Raw genomic sequence first — 17455 nt, 5'->3', positions numbered from 1 at the left:
ATTTCAGACAGAGCATGAGAATTGCTTCACTCAGAGGGTGGTGAACCTGCATAATTCAAGTGGCCAAGTCACATATATTAGAGGTAGAAATTTTCTACACAAAGATGTCACGGCATATGGGTGGAAGATGGAATATGATGTGATGGAGTATCAGCCTGGAACATATTAAATGGTGGAACAGGCACAAAGGACCTAATAGTCCAATCCACCCTCTATTTTCTATGCTTCAATGATGTATAATCACTGTTGTAATGCTGTGAAATCAACCTACTATACGGTTAGGTTGAAATATCAATGCAAACCAGTCAAATTCATAGCTAACACCATGTAAAGGAGGAAGCAGTTCATCCAGCCTGGGATGAGTGTTCCCAACACTCATTAGATCCTTAAAAACAGACCAAATAAATTACTATGCCAGCATAAATATTTACCAAAGAATAGTAATCAACAAAGCAAATTGAGTATAGGCCCTCCACCAATTTACTGGCACCCTTTCTGGATTATCTCTTTTTCTGAGAGGAGTCAAACAGAACCCGAACTGTCCGCCTAAGTGCCGAGATATTGGCCCGCAAAGACAGAACAGATCTGCTGGCTCCAGCTGGGCCACAGATCTAGAGCCACAGCCGCAAGGAGCAATTTTGATCCGCCATTCGGCCACGGGAGTCCCGATGAGGTTGAAATTAGCCGCCTCACCTGGCCTGGGTGAACACTTTTTCCAGGGGGGAGGGGGGTATCTACACTATACAGTTAATAGCAATAGTAAACAGTTAATTAGTAACATACTTCAGAAAGAGTCACGCTTAAAATACACGTTGCTCTGGTGGAATTACAACACCAAAAATCTTATAATTACTTTGAAAAGGAAACAATTGAGAAAAGATTATGGCATACACATGCAGCAACAAGCCACATACGAAAAGATCTGGAACACTACTTCAAATCTACTACCCCAGTAGACTACGGATGCAAATTTTAAATAGTACAAGAAATTCAAATTGGATACCAGGTAACTACCTTTTCGCACAATTATCAATACTTGGAATGTTCAAGGTACTGGAGGCAAAAAAGGCATGACATTATGGCTCATGCCATGATGCAATTTCTACTTGTTTGCTTGAGGATCACGATACAACTTTCTCATCAGTAAAACTGTTTAGTATACAAACTTACTCTTCAAGTGTTCTCCAGCCCCGGAAAGAAGATAGTAAAAAATATGGAAGGTACGTTCATCTTTGGCTTGACGTATGGCACGAGATTTTTCCAAAAGATCTGAAAGTTGGTAGTTAAAGGAACTGCACCATGAAATTTAAAGGTCTATACAATAACATCACAATTTGGTTGCTCACTGAAAATACCTATTGGGTTAACCTGAAAACCACAACAGGATGGTTTCATTGGAATAGACATTCAGATTTAATTACTTAACTTGCACAAATAGTACTGCTCCCCAGAGTAATCAAGTTTCAAAACAAGGTAAGCAGTTTACTCTCCTTGAACTGGAGTTATACAACAGTGCCCTCCAGGGTGCTACTCTATAAATATTGTTCCGATATACCTTAATAACTCAGACTGGAGATAAAGGCAACAATTTTTGAAATTTGCAGATGGCACTACACTTGTACGTGTAACAAATGGTGCAGATAATAGATTCCAAGAGGAAGGCAGTGGCAGAGGTTACATTTAAGAAAAGGAGGCACACATTTTCATAGAAGTAAGACAATTGAGTATTAAATGATACAATCTGAGGGAGTGCAAGAATAGGGTGCATCCATGCACAATTCCTTAAAGGTGACAAGGGAAGGCTGGCAAATTTGTTAATAGGGCATGTGGGATGATGAATGTTATAAATAGAGACACAGTACAACATCTAGAAAGTTAACCTAACTGTATACGATGCTCTATTCATTGCTAGTAAGCTTGTTTCAAAATCTCAACACCACAACATAGACAGGGATAAGGTATTCACTGGTTCACAAGTTATAGGAGTAGCATTAGGCCATTCGACCCATCGACTCTACTCCATCATTCAATCATGGTTGATCTCTGCCTCCTAATCCAATTTTCCTGCCTTTTCGCCATAACCCGTGACATCCGTTCTAATCAAGAATTTTTCTTATCTCTGCCATAAAAATATCCACTGATTTGGCCTCCACAGCCCTCTGTGGCAATGTGTTCTACAGATTAACTGCCCTCTGACTAAAGAAGTTGCACCTCACCTCCTTTCTAAAAGAGCGCCCTTTAATTCTGAGGCTATGACCTCTAATCCCAAACTCCCCCACCAGTGGAAACATCCTTTCCATATCCACTCTATCTATGCCTTTCATTCTTCTGTAAGTTTCAATGAGGTCCCCCCCTAAACCTTCTGAACTCCAGCGTGTAGAGGCCCAGTGCTGTCAAACGCTCATCATATGCTAACCCATTCATTCCTGGAATAATTCTTGTAAATCTCCTCTGGACCCTCTCCAGAGCCAGCACATCTTCCTCAGACATGGGGCCCAGGTTTCTCACAGTACTCCAAATGCAGCCTGACCAGCACCTTATAGACCCTCCGCATTACATCTCCGTTTTTTGTATTCCAGTCCTCTTGATATAAGTGCTAGCAATGAATTTGCCTTCCTTACTGCCGATTCGACTTGCAAATTAACTTTTTGGGAGTCCTGCACAACCACTCCCAAGTCACTTTGCCCCTCTGATTTCTGGATTATCTCACCATTTCGAAAATAATTTATGCCTTATTACAAAATTGAATTTATGTAGTGGGTACAGAAGGGAATCACTGGAATGGTTTCAAAATTACAATTACAAAAGGCAGTGAGGCTGGGGCCATTCCTTTCTATCAGATCTCCTCTTGATCTTTACTGATATAAGATTTCAGTAGAATAAATAAAGGAATTATTTCAAAATGTAGAAGGGTAGATAATCAGAAAGTGCAAATTTAAATTGTAAATATAAGGAATGGGTAGTTAGGATTTTGACAGCACCACCTCATGGGGCAATAAATACAGGTTTAATAGCAAATTCTAAACAAACTGGTTAAATATTTACAGAAAAGACTAGTGATAAAGGGAATTTCTTAGAATTGTGATTAACTGAATCTTCAAAGTTGGTTGAACTCCAAATGGGGCAAAGAGCCACTTGTGTTTTGTTATTTATCATTCCATGAATGTGTATATTATTTCATAGCGATTCGCAAACCAAAACTAAAAGCAGGCTCTAACTCTCAGTATTTGAGGGCCCAATGGGGCCTGGCTTTTTCGCCGATTTTAATGGCTTCAAAATATTCTTTATTTGCTACATCCCACATACCAATGTAACATTGATAATAATACACTGCAAAATAAAAACATGATTCATGACTCAAATTTTCCATTTGGCTACTCAACACTGAAAAATTAAAATCTGTAATTATTTGATTTCCAGATACACAAAAATCAATTTCCTCCTTTCGCTCTGAAGTATGTTGGAATTCCTAATTACAATCCTTCCTTTGTATTTATTTCCATTCAATATAATTAAAATTCTTCCATCAGTTTCACAGTCACAGTTTCTCTGATCAGAGATGTCAGCTTTCCTCCCAAATTCTTCCTTCTGCTTCTCCAAAATTCATTTTCTCCAGAGATCACTGAATACATTCCAGAATGATTCTATTTTTTTTGAGTCAGATAATTTCTTGCAAATTATTTCCCCAAGAAAATATAATCAGATAAAAATCTGCTTTAACTTTCAAAGTAACGGTTCCTCCCCTTTCATTCTGTGTTATTAAAGTGTAATAAATTTAAACCCCAAGGCACAGATTCCGCATAAACATTTCAAAGTCCAAGGGCCCCAAAACAGAACTTGTTGCGTAAAAATGGCGGCGCGACCAGACACAGCGGTTTTGTGCTCTCCATATCGATACTACTCATGCAGGGCGGATCGCTCATGGAACCGCACGGAACTACTCAACATCGGTCACAGCTGTGAACAACGGGTTTTTAAAAACCATCAGCAACATCCCGACAGAGCTGGTCAGAGCACCAGCAGCTCCTGGGATCACCACACCGGCAGGAAGGAGATGGAGGCAGCACCGGGAGAGAAAGCAAAAAAGTGGACGGCGCGCGGAGGTACAGGCCAGGCTACGAAGGGCTCCATAAAGACCATCCTTATCGAGCATTTTCCTCGCAAATGTCCGGTCACTCACCAACAAATTGGACGAGGTAAGGCTATGGCTGAACACAAAAAGACCACTGAAAGACTGCTGCGCGCTGAGCTTCACGGAGACGTGGCTCAACATGCTGGTTCCCGACGGGGATGTGGAGCTAACGAACCCGGTCACTACATCGTGCAGACAGAACAAAGGACGCCGGTAAGAGCAGGGGCGGGGTTCTCTGTGTCTTCATCAATAATGACTGGTGCACCAACCACACTGCAATAGAGAGGTACTGTTCCACAGATCTGGAACACCTACTGCTTAAATGTCGGCCGTTTTATCTGCCTCGGGAATTCTCCGTCGTTATCATAATAGCTGTATACATTCCACCACAAGCTAATGCTGATCTAGCGTTAGCACAGCTGCACTCAGTAAACAGCAGGATGCTCACCCCAACGGCCCCCTCATTGTTGCAAGGCACTTTAACCAGGTCGACCTACAAGCTGTGCTCCACAAATTCCACCAGCATGTGCAGTGCCCCACCAGGGGCTCTAACACGCTGGACAAAGTATACACTAACGTCAAGGACTCATACAAAGCTCTGCCCTGGAACAATCTGACCACCTTTCACTGTTCCTGATTCCAGCATACACACCTCTCATCCACAAGACCAAACCTACAATAAAGACAGTCAAAATATGGCCTGAGGAAACCACCTTACAATTTCAGGACTTTGAATGCACCCACTGCAACGGTCCATCTCTGGCAACGGTCCTGAAGTGCCTGAAGTCAGCCACCATAGTGCCGGTACCGAAAAAAGCAAACATCAGCAATCAGAACGACTACCGCCCGGTTGCCCTCACACCGATAGTTATGAAGTGCTTTGAAAGGTTGGTCCTTTCCCACATCAAAGCCTCACTAGACCCACATCAGTTCGCATACGGAGCAAATAGATCCACAGAGGACGCCATCTCTCTGGCTCTTCATACCGTCCTGACTCACCTGGAGAGACAGGGCACATACGTGAGGATGCTATTTATAGACTATAGTTCTGCCTTCAATACTGTCATCCCCACCAAGCTCACCTCCAAACTCCACCAGCTAGGCGTCAGCTCGTTAATATGCAACTGGATCCTGAATTTCCTGACGGAACGCCCTCAGGCAGTGAAAATGGGCCTCCACCTGTCCTCCACTACCACTCTGAGTACTGGAACACCACAGGGTTGTGTATTGAGCCCCATCCTCTACTCCCTCTTCACCAATGACTGTGTTCCTGCATTCGCCAACTCCATCGTCAAATTTGCGGATGACACAACGGTGATCGGGCTGATCTCCAACGGCAATGAATCAGCCTAGAGTGGAGGTGCAGAACCTGGCGAGCTGGTGCTCAGAGAACAACCTGTCCCTAAACACAACTAAGACCAAGGAGCTAACTAACCAACTTTAGAAGATCACAGAATGTGGAATACGCTCCAGTCTTCATCAACGGGGACAGAGTAGTGAGAGTGTCCAGCTCCAGGTTTCTGGGCACACACATTTCAGAGGACCTCACATGGTCCACTAACGCTGCTGCGCTAGTCAAGAAAGCACAGCAACGGCTGTTTTTCTTGAGAATGCTGAAAAAGGTCGGTCTGCCCCAACAGTTACTGATGACCTTATACCACTGCACCACAGAGAGCATACTGACATACGGCATCGATGTGTGGTATCTCAGCTGCACGGCAGCAGACATGAGAGCTCTTCAGCGGGCCGTCTGCAGAGCGCAGAGGATCATTGGGATACAGCTAACAGCCCTAGAGGACATCTACAACGCACACTGCCTCAGGAAAGCCACCTGCATCTACAAGGACTCCAAACACCCAAGCCACAGTCTGTTTGAACTACTTCCATCTGGCAGACGTTACAAGGCCTTCTACGCCCGCATCAAAAGGGGCGTGGCTGTGTTCTGCAGCTGCGGCTCACCGGCAGTCTCTCTGTCTTTTTTTTTTTTTTTTTGTCTGTCATCGTTTAATTGTACGTTTTGTTCTATTTTTAACTCTGTATATGTGGGGGGGTGGTGGGGGGGGTTGGGGGAAATCTTTTTTCAAATCTCCTCCTCAACGGAGATGCGACCTTTACCGTGTCGTATCTCCGTTCGCGCTACGGCCTAACATCGTGGAGTCGGCGGCCTCCAGCTGGGATCGACCTTGAAGACTCCGGTCGCAGGGCCTGGACTTACCATCTCGGAGGCTTCGGCCGTGGGCCCTGCAGACCGCAACATCTGGAGTTCGCAGGTCCCTGGCTGGCGACCGGCTTTCGGGAGCTCCAGCCGTAGCAGCTTCAACCGCCCCGAAGTGCGAGGTTTGATCAACCCGCTCGCAGGCCCTTCATCGCCCTGCGTGGCTCGGCCGCAGCACTTTCCATCGCCCGGTGGGGGCTCAAGACTTTCATCGGCCTGCTTGGCTCGGCCCTGGACTTTCCATCGCCCGGTGGGGGCTCAGGACCTTCATCGGCCTGCTCGGCTCGGCCCTGGGACTTACCATCGCCCGGTGGGGGCTCAGGACCTTCATCGGCCTGCTCGGCTCGGCCCTGGGACTTTCCATCACCCAGTGGGGGCTTCAAAAAGTTGGGAGCCTCGATCACCTCGTGGCACCACGGGAGAAGAAATCAGGAGGAGATAAGACTTTGCCTTCCATCACAGTGAGGGTGTGCCTAGAGCAATCACTGTGATGGCTGTTTGTGTAAAAAATTGTGTAAAAATTGTATCTGTGTGTCCTGTGCTTTTTGTTCTCTACTGCCGGACCCTGACGTGAGAGGACGCTGGCGTTGTTTATTCGCCGCTTCTCCGTTAGGATAGTTTGTCTGTTTGTTTTTATGTTTGATTGTTTATGTAAAGCGCTTTGAGCACCTGATAAGGCGCTATATAAAATAAATGCTTATTATTATTATTATTATCTCCCGACTAAGAAACAGCTTTATTCCTAGAGGTATAGCTGCTCTGAATCGGACCTGCTGAGAGCCCATGATCTGTCTCTGCCCCCAGGGTCATCTGGCACAACTGACTCTGCATTAAACTTTTTTTTTTTGCACTTTACCTTATTTCCCCCCCCCCCCCCCCCACCCCATCCCCCCACCCCCACCCACCCCTTCGTTGTTTCTGGTTTTGCTGTGATTTATTTATTTATTTTATAGCATCGATGTGGAAGTGGCATTCTTAATCTCATTGTACTTGCACAACGACAATAAAGATATTGTATTGTATTGGAGCTACACTAGGTAACACATTAAATGGCTGCATTCCAATATTGCAGTAATTCTGCATTTCAGCTTTTCATAGATGTAAAGGATACAAGTTTCAATATTGGCTCCAACAATGTAGCCATTTACATCAAAGTTGATTCGAATAAATTTACCCTGTAAAATGAAGAGTACATGTTAAATACTTGAAAGTACACTGCAGAGGAATACAGACCTTACGATTTAAAGGTTGGTTGCTTTGGCTACTTTTTCCATTATATTTTGTTTATCAAACATATTTGTAGCCAAAGGTACTTTAGCAAAAGCCACAGATCTAAGAAACTAGTAACAAAAAAAAGTATCTTAGAAACTTTTGAGTCTATGCCCGTGCTGTTGTTTACTAGCCTTGGGCGTGATAATAATTATTACTCACAAATCGAGAAGAGTTGTCGTTTTTCACAGTTTTTGCATTACCAAAGGCTTCGAGGATAGGGTTCGCTTGGAGTAGTTGCTTCTCAAGCTCTCCCTGTAATAACAGCATTACATAGATTAGTTTGGAAACATCTGCTTTCCAAATAGAACCAGAGAATTGCAGACTGAAGCATCGCTTACAGATATGCAACAACTTTGATGCAACATGAAAGACTTTAGAAGCAACAGTTGACTGCTATGAGGGTACAAAAATGCACTTGTGGTCACTGAAAGGGCATGCAAACATTTAACTGGAACAAGCAGACACAGGATCTAAGAAAATTTTGAATTTTGGCCATTAATAATCAGACTTGAAGTTAGGTTTCAAAACTAGGCAGACCTAGTGCTGTGGCAGTGTCATTGGAACTTGTTTTTGCAGGGGGCGAGGAGAGGGAGGGTTAGAAGGGCTGACACGAGAGATGCAATTCCAAATAAGCACTGAATAACTTCCTGACTAGCAGTCATAAAAGGATTCCCTCTCTGAGCAGCATTGAATCACTTTTTGTAAATCTCCGTGAAATTCAATGTTGAGGCAGGAAGGTGCTACCTTGAAGCACTTGACAGGCATGTATACCAAGATTTAATCTAGGCTAACAATGTGATTTCTACTTTCATTATATATGCAGTTGACTGGTTTAGAAACTCATGACAAATCAACACCATTATTTCTAGTAGGCCATTAGTAACATCAAGGTCCAAAGTTCTCTGCAATTTGTTGAAAGAGTGGTAAGATTTTCATCTCACCACTATCCCTTCAGCAAGTCATGCACAAATATGGCGTACATCTTTTTGTGTCTATTCCCTCTTAATACAACACTTAAATTTACACACAAATCAGAGCTTCTTTAAGCACACAATTTAGTAGCTGTTCATAGACCAACATTGAAAATAGGTGCAGGAGGAGGCCATTCGGCCCTTCGAGCCAGCACCGCCATTCATTGTGATCATGGCTGATCATCCCCAATCAATACCCCGTGCCTGCCTTCGCCCCATATCCCTTGATTCCACTAGCCCCTAGAGCTCTATCTAACTCTCTCTTAAATCCATCCAGTGATTTGGCTTCCACTGCCCTCTGTGGCAGAGAATTCCACAAATTCACAACTCTCTGGGTGAAAAAGTGTTTTCTCACCTCATTTTTACCTGCTCAAAAGGAGTTTACATTTTTAAAAGTACTTTAAAAAAAAGTACTTAAAAACATGATTGATAACAACATTAATTTGGGGAGTTTTTCAACTCATGTCCACACAAATTTCATTTGGGTCAAGAATGCTGATCTTAAATTACCTGGAAGATACACTTCAGAGCATCCAGGTTTGTGGCTGATGACACCAACTACACAAATGGTCTGACATGCCCAAAATGCAAACTTGGAAAAACAACTCTAGTGAAGATTTATCACCTGCCCACAGATAATGAAGGTTGTTTTATAAACATTCACTTGTCTTTGATCCAAGGAGAGAAATCATTTCAGTGAGAGTCTTTGCAAAAATCACAACACAGCCCAAGATTCAGATATTTGGCTTCACTCAATTTCTATAAAATGTCCATTGAAGGAATTAGGATCAATTTCGTAGAATGGATGTGAAAAAGAATGCAGTATACAGGATGTGGAAAAAGTATCACAGGAAGAAACAAATTCAGCCCCCTAATTTGAGGCATGCCACACATATTTTTAAAATGTAATGGACAACAAACTGAGACACCAATTATTAATTCCACCATTTATAACATTGTTAGAATATGTCAGTAGCTTTCTTTAGCATTAGTGCTACATTAGGCAGGTAAGAAGCAAGACATGGAAACTGTTCAATCTAGTAGAGCGGTAAAGCAATCCAATAAAATCACTTTAATTTATTTTAGAATGAACCAAATTTGGACAATGGAAAATTTGACTTTTTGTAATAATAATGCCTTATTGTCAATTTGAAGTTGTGTTGCATTTACTTAATGGATTTCGAAATGAAATAATTTATTCCACAAACAATGGTGCTTTATCAATTGATGGTTAGTACACTATTGCAGCTCTACAATGCAATGGTGAGACTTTAATTTTACACAGAATTACGTACATAATTATTACAGCACAATTAACAACATCACAAAGTTGCATTCTGAACAGTCATTTCACATCTGTGCCTCAAGATTAGTGTTCACTATATGGACTCATCCTGATAAATGGCAATCAAGATTATATATTCTGGACAAATTACTTTTTAGAGGTAAAGCTAAAATCCTATTAGAGGATTTAAAAATATTTCCTGTGACATGTTAGAGGGGGTGGAATCCAGTGAAGCACATAATAGAAGCTTATAAATGCAGGCGTAGGTTTTGTGCTACATATTGTTGTCGATTAAATGGAACACTGACAAGAGGCTAACTGCGAATAAAAAGTTTGATTAAGGGAACAACTGAAAGGTAGCTAGTCAAAATCAAAATAAATTTGACCTTAAGTTTGAGTTTTATAACAGTTTGACTGAATTCATAGATTTTTAACTGCCCATTTAATAACAAACTTGTGATGTGAAGAATTTGCACTTGAAGGGACATTTTTACTTTAAAAAATGTGTAACATCTCTTTCCTGGTCAGAGGAACAAACTAGACAGCGGTTGCAAAGACTAAGACAATATAGTGGAGGGGAAGCAACTTTTGCCGTAAAAATATTCTCCAATAAACTTATTTTTAAGCAGATAATAAAACCACACAAATAAAAATAGCTAAAGTCGCATTAGATGGGGAAGAAGTGATTTCCTACATGAACACTTTGATTTTCTCTCTTTTTAATATTTTTTTCATGTTGAGGTGTGTAAAAGTAAGGTTTCGAAAAACCTTCACTATTAACATTTCATTTTGTACCACAGAGCCCCCAATCACTTCCCGGAATGAATGACACAAGATTCCTTCAGGATGGGAAACATCCCAATTGAGTTATTAAACATTGTTCTATGCAAACACCTCCAATTTTAACAGAACCTTCAAGAAACACTTACACCACCTTTACACCCAAAGCATGCAACATAAATAATATACAGATCTGAGCTGTAATTTGCTTCCAAATCCATCCAAAGTAGACAACAGTCCAGGAAAAATGACCAGAATTTCTGAAATTTGGTGTTTATCATTGTGGTGACTGCCAGGACAATCATGTTCCTGATATTAAGTAGGACCAATATTTGAAATTAGACTATGCAAATCATAAATGGTATTTTCTGGTCTGGATGCGATCAAATTATTGCATATCGATTCCAGCCACAATTTTGCTGCAATGAATGTTTACAGATATGACCACTGCATTTGCTTAGTTCCATTTCTTTAGTGGAAAGTACTATTAAGCAAACACTAAACTACATCTGTATCATATCTCCAAGTCCAGGAGTTTGTTCAATCAGGGGGAAGTTGCAAATCAAGAGTTTTTATTGCCCAAAAGTCAATTTCCTAAATCAATTGAGCAACTTCCCCAAACAGCCAACAGATCTGTATATAAATGCATAAAAAGTGCAGAATATGCAAATCAAATTATAATAACCCACTCACGTATGCTAACACCGTAGACTGCTGCAAATGTTGAAGGGGGAAAGTGTTATCAACTGCATGCAAAAATATGCAAGAAACTTTCAAGAATTTACTTTGTTAAAGGGATTTAACAACCTAATATGCGGTTATGAAATGTTAAACTATAATTTGATCAGTCATAATTTCAATGATAAAATTTTACAGGAACAGATTGATCACAATGTTTGGTATTGTATATTTTGAAATCAATTTCATATAGATTAATAAAACTATTACAATGACCAAATTAAAAATGACTAAGCATTCACCTGCATACATTAAAAGACACTTACTTGTTCCTTTCTAGACTTGTGTGAAGAGGCAACATGGGCCAAATACTGAATCACTTTCTTGGTATTCTCCGTCTTACCGGCACCAGATTCTCCTCTGAAAATAAAACCATTTATTTAAACAATTCCAGGTTTCATGCACAGGTTAAAAGCCGTGGAACAGAATTAAAGGACTTTTAGCAATAACATAAACAATTACCTTCAATTAAAATCATTTTGGGGAACTGCCTTTTACCTTTGAGAAATGTACAAATGTTGTACAAAGAATAATTGATTGATCTTAAAACATAATTATAGAGCATTTAGATTACCTCAACCCCAGCGTCATAACCACGTCCGCTTGAAAATAAATTTAAATTGTACCATGCATGGAGAATATCTGGTCAAGATACCAACGGGCAGCAAAGTGGCGCTGTATGTCGTGCAGCTACCTCACATCTCCAGAAACAGAGGTTTGATTCCGATATTGGGTGCTGCGTGGAGTTTGCCAATTCACCTTGTAATTGCACAAGTTAACTCCCCTACTGAAATCTTCCATCGCATCCTGAAGAGCGCATGTTAGTTGGCTACCTAAAATTACCCCTTGTAATTACCCCTTTCGGGATTTTCTCTGCCCGGCAGGGGCTTCAATGACGGGAACCCTAATGACGGGAACCCCGACCGCCCCGACGTGCAGCGGCAGCGTCTTCGCCTGCCCCGAATCGCGGGGCTTGGGTCGGCCCGCTGTGGACCTTTCACCATCCGGCACGGCCTGGAACGTGGCAACTTCAACAGCCTGACCGCGGGAGAAGACGGCAGGGGAAGAGAAAAGACATTCTGGCCTTCCATCACAGTGAGGAGGTAACTGGAGGAGACTCACTGTGATGGATGTTTCTTTTTTTGTTTTGTGTTGGTTTGTTGCTGTGTGTAATTGCTTATTTTATTGCTCTTATTGTTGGACTGTGGGTGACGAAATCTCGTCCAAAAGACTTGTTTTTTTTGGATGACAATAAAGGTGATTCTGATTCTGATGAGGACGATAGAAGAATCAGGGTGGGGTGGATGTGTTTGCATGATAGAATAGGTTAATGAGAAATAAGTGGGGGGAAGGGAACACTATCACAGACAGCTTAGAAAGTAGCCATTCAGACCATTGTCTACGTCTAATTACAACCATGTCACAAGTATATGACGGGAACCCCGGGCGGCACGGTAGCGCAGCGGTAGAGTTGCTGCTTTACAGCGAATGCAGCGCCGGAGACTCAGGTTCGATCCTGACTACGGGTGCTGCACTGTAAGGAGTTTGTACGTTCTCCCCGTGACCTGCGTGGGTTTTCTCCGAGATCTTCGGTTTCCTCCCACACTCCAAAGACGTACAGGTATGTAGGTTAATTGGCTGGGTAAATGTAAAAATTGTCCCTAGTGGGTGTAGGATAGTGTTAATGTACGTGGATCGCTGGGCGGCACGGACTTGGAGGGCCGAAAAGGCCTGTTTCCGGCTGTGTATATATATGATATGATATATCGGAAACAAATTCACATTTTATTAGAAAAATAGAACACCTGATTATTTCTAGGCTTAAAGTAACTACAGTGAGGCTCTCCTTTACTCACAAAATTGACTTATCATGAAAGAATCATTGTTGGGGTGTTGGCATCAGATGTGATCCGTCAGAAAACAATAGCTCCCATAAAGGTAGAAGATCCAAATCAAACAAGACAAACATTGCCTACTTGTGTGAGGTGGATGGAACTAACTTGTGGCAATTCTTGTTCTAGGAGTGTCAGTCGGAGAGGTGACTAGTATTTCCAACAGCTCTAACTTTCCTGTCAAAAGAACATATTCAACACATTCTCTGCAAGAATATTTTATCTTGTAGCAATCATAACCGCATCTTAAAACTCAATGATTTATTTGGTTGCAAAGATAACCGGGTGTGATGGTATGACATAAAATATCCATAACATATATGAGCCACCTTTTAAAAGTTACCTGCTGTTTAAGAAAGCACAAAGGTAATGTAGTTACTTTGAAATATGGCTTTCAGATAATGAATTATTGGAGATGTACATATTGTACATGTATATTGCCTTTATTTTCAAAGGAAATTGAAGCTCAATTTAATTTCCTACAACATGAAAATTAAACAAAACAAGCTAATTAAACCACTATTTTTTTTAATTCAGGAAAATGGCACTCACGTGCATAGGATTGACTGGTCCTCACGATCTGAAATGAAGCAAATTAAATATTAATTATTGATACAATCAGCTTCCATTCTTTACCTGGTGCTCTCAATGTGTCCCAACTCATGGTTAGTATTATTAAATTCACCCTGCAATCTTAAAAATAATTATCCAAAGTTGGTGCACTTAGCTGCGAACACTCATCTCAAATATGTTGCAGATGAAGTTCAAAAATAATTTTGTTTTTCATTTTTAAAGAAAATCAACCTCTATTCAACATAATCATTTTGAAATATGCAAATCGAGACAAATAAAATTAAAAGAATCTAAAACTCGATTTGCGCCAATGGTAGCAGGATAAGTAAACGTACCAATTTTTTTAACAAGCTTACGTTACATCACAAGAATGCATGAGGATATCAAAATGCAAACAACCTTTGTCACCTCAGATGACTAAATACATGATTCACTTCCCTGAAATAATTCCAGGTACACAAGTTAAAACACCCTTTTTGGTGATACAGATATGAAGCAATGCATCGATGGGTTGCATACGTCATTCGCAACACGTACAGGTCAAAGTACAAATAATGTGGCCAATGGAGGTAGCAGCAGGGGGGAAGGCAAGGCAAGGTGTTATTTTTATTCTGTACACTACTATATGCAACCTTGGACTGTATGGTGCATGAAACGGACTTAGCGGATCAAAAATAAAAGATACCTCATCCCCAATTCTATGTTCTCTTCTTATGATACTGTTCTGAAAAAGTAATAAATCTTTCTTGAGAGAATATTGTAACTTGCACTGAATCAACTATTGTCTCAGAAGATCCATCACCAAGTTGCCTGCTATTTTGTTGATTATTTATTGGTGGGTGGCATTAATTTTGTCTGCTAAACCTGGGGATGAACATAGTCACGTCAGAATCAAAGATATAAACATATCCTTTCATCCCCACATATCTTAAATTCAAAAGGCGTAACAGAACTGTTTAATCCGATTGAGACGTTTCGTGAAACTATAGGGCTGCCACAACTAGCTTCAGGAAATTAATATTTAATTTTACTGTTTTAGAGACTCAAAGTCCACTTCTTTGTTTAACTTAAATGGGAGAAACAGCAATGATGTCACTCCTATACTCAGCTGCAGAGTTACCTGAAGAAATACGGATAGCGAATCAGGGACACATGACTCATTCAGATCCAAGTACATTGCCTATTTGAACACCAAATGGTCACTGGAATTACAGTTTTCATTTAGAAGCTACACTCAAGAGTAAAATGTTAATGATTCAGAAATTTCCTTTTACTCGTCACCAAAATAAATACAAACTACAACAAACCTTGAGTTTATACTGCCACAGACAACCAGAATCATTTCTGAGGGTATCTCAAGTGAATACGGAAGTCCAGAATGGAGACACTGTTATTGTGCCCATTCTCCAACAGTAAACACCCCACTGAGCCCATTAAACATTAATTTTGCTCATCTACAGTAACAAGATGTGGAGAAAGTGATTAAAGCCACACACAGTTGAGAGGTGAGGTGAGAAAATATTTATTCGTCTAAAGGGCAGTTCTTCGGAGATTTTTACTGAACAGGGCTGTGGAGGTTCAGTCACAGAGTATGTTTGGGGAAAGAGATCAATGGATATTAAAGGAATAAAGAATTATAAAAATACAGGATAGTGGTGCTACAGTAAAAGATTATCTTATTAAATGGCAGAATAGGCTCGAGGAGCTGAAAAGCTTTTTCCTGCTACTGTGTCCTTATCACTTGACTATCAGAAGCAAACGCATGTAGGCAAAGCAAGATGAACATATGGCTGAAATAATTTGGGAGAAAGAGGTTCTATTTCATGATATACAAGTACCACGACAAGACAGTACTACATTGAGACAGACTGTTCAACTAGAACAAGACTGTTCGACTAGAAATGAAGTCTAAACAAGGACATCAGCAAACACAAGATAAATTATCTAGTAAATGGGAGGAAGGGGCGAGGATAAGAGGGTGCTGGTAATAGTACTAAAATATTCAAAAGTATGAATTTGAGAGATAAAAATATGCTCATGCTTTGGTTGTTGTAGATGAAGGGACAATCAAAAGATATTAAACAATTGAATTAGGAGAGAAAATAAGAAATATTTGAATTAAAATATTTGAATAAATTCAAAGATATGGGTTAAGATACAAGGCCAAAATATGCATTACTGCTGCAAATATCTGAAAAAAACCTGAGACATAAAAATCAAGATAAATGAACCGCATGACCATTTCTGAGACATCTGCAACAGTCAGATGTTAGATCGGAATGTAATAGATTACAAGGTCCGTGGGATAGATTTGGCAAATGATACTGGGGAGGGGGGAGAGCATTGATTAAGGATATAAAAGGAGGTGAGATGTAGGCAATGCCATGGTAGATATAGGCAGAAGTTTCCATCAAAGGAACAAATTTCAGTCTATTGCAAGTCATGCAAGAGCCTCTTGTTCACAGCTGTAAAATGGCACAGCTGAACAAATGGAAAAAGCAATGATTTTAAGATATTAACTTTCATACTAAATGGTACTTTATTGTCACATGTACAGAGGTACAGTGAAATCCATTTTTGTATACAGTTCAGTACAAGAATCACTGCACATTAGCACTTAGATACCTCTTAGATAAGCATCTCAGATACAGTACAAGTGTATAGTATTGCGCACAACAGAAAATAAATAGTTCTTTTAGTTGCACTCACAAAAGTTTTAAACAAATACACAAGCTAGAATCAACAAGCTAGGCAGACCAATATTGAATTCAGCCCACAATCCTTCTATTCCTTTCCAATCCAAGTACCCATCAGGGGGCCCTTTGAACATTGTAATTGTATCTGCCTCCACCACCATCACTAACAGCTCATTCCAGATATTCGCCACCCTCAGAAAAATGTACCCTTCTAAGATCTCCTTTAAAATTTGCCCTCTCACTGCAAACCTGTGTCCCCTAGCTCTGGACTCTTCTGCTTTGGGAAAAAAGATTCTGATTCTCTACCCTATTAAGGCCCGTCATAATTTTGCCAATCTCTCGAAGTTTCCCCTCAGCTAAAAGATCGTGAGAACAAACCCAAGTGACCCAAACTCCCCTAATAACTACAGCCATCCATCCCTGACTATACATTGCTGAATCTCTTATGCATTCTCTATTGCTAGTAGATCCTTTCTGCAATGTGGCAATCAGAGCTGCATACAATATTCCAAGTGCAGTCTAACCAATATATTTTTTACAACTGCAGCACGAGAAAGGTATAGGAGACTATAGGGAAAAGCATGGGGTGGTACACGGTGCAGCTGGGAGAGCTGCTGCCTCACAGCATCAGAGATCTGGATTGAATCCTGACCTCAGATGCTGTCTGTATGGAGTATCAACATTCTCACTCGAGACCACGTGGGCATCCTCTGGGTGTTCTGGTTTTCTCCTACATCCCAGAGCTGCTGTTTTGTAGGTTAATTGACCTGTACATTCTCCTCCGTGCATAGGGAGAAAGAGATAACATTGAACTAATGTGAAGAGGCAATTAATGGGTGGCATGTATTTGTGTGAGCCGAAGGATCCGTTCCCATGCTGTATCTCTAAACTAAACTACTTC

General features: G+C 40.8%; 1 protein-coding gene across 2 annotated transcripts in view; it reads right to left on the bottom strand.

Annotated features, from left to right (window-relative positions):
- myh9b (myosin, heavy chain 9b, non-muscle) overlaps positions 1-17455 on the bottom strand; it is a 127030-nt gene that overhangs the window by 63709 nt on the left and 45866 nt on the right. The window contains exons 4-9 of one of the 2 annotated variants that reach the window (XM_078430425.1): positions 13838-13865; positions 11660-11753; positions 11349-11369; positions 7779-7871; positions 7459-7522; positions 1171-1269 (exon numbers count right to left, since the gene is read on the bottom strand). In XM_078430425.1, coding sequence (XP_078286551.1) covers positions 1171-1269; positions 7459-7522; positions 7779-7871; positions 11349-11369; positions 11660-11753; positions 13838-13865 — 399 coding nt within the window. The remainder of the gene's footprint in view (positions 1-1170; positions 1270-7458; positions 7523-7778; positions 7872-11348; positions 11370-11659; positions 11754-13837; positions 13866-17455) is intronic. The other variant, XM_078430426.1, reaches the window with a different exon arrangement.

Source organism: Rhinoraja longicauda, chromosome 40 (assembly GCF_053455715.1).
Source record: "Rhinoraja longicauda isolate Sanriku21f chromosome 40, sRhiLon1.1, whole genome shotgun sequence".
NCBI classification, from domain to species: Eukaryota; Metazoa; Chordata; class Chondrichthyes; order Rajiformes; family Arhynchobatidae; genus Rhinoraja; species Rhinoraja longicauda.
This window is presented reverse-complemented; position numbering and strand designations above follow the sequence as displayed.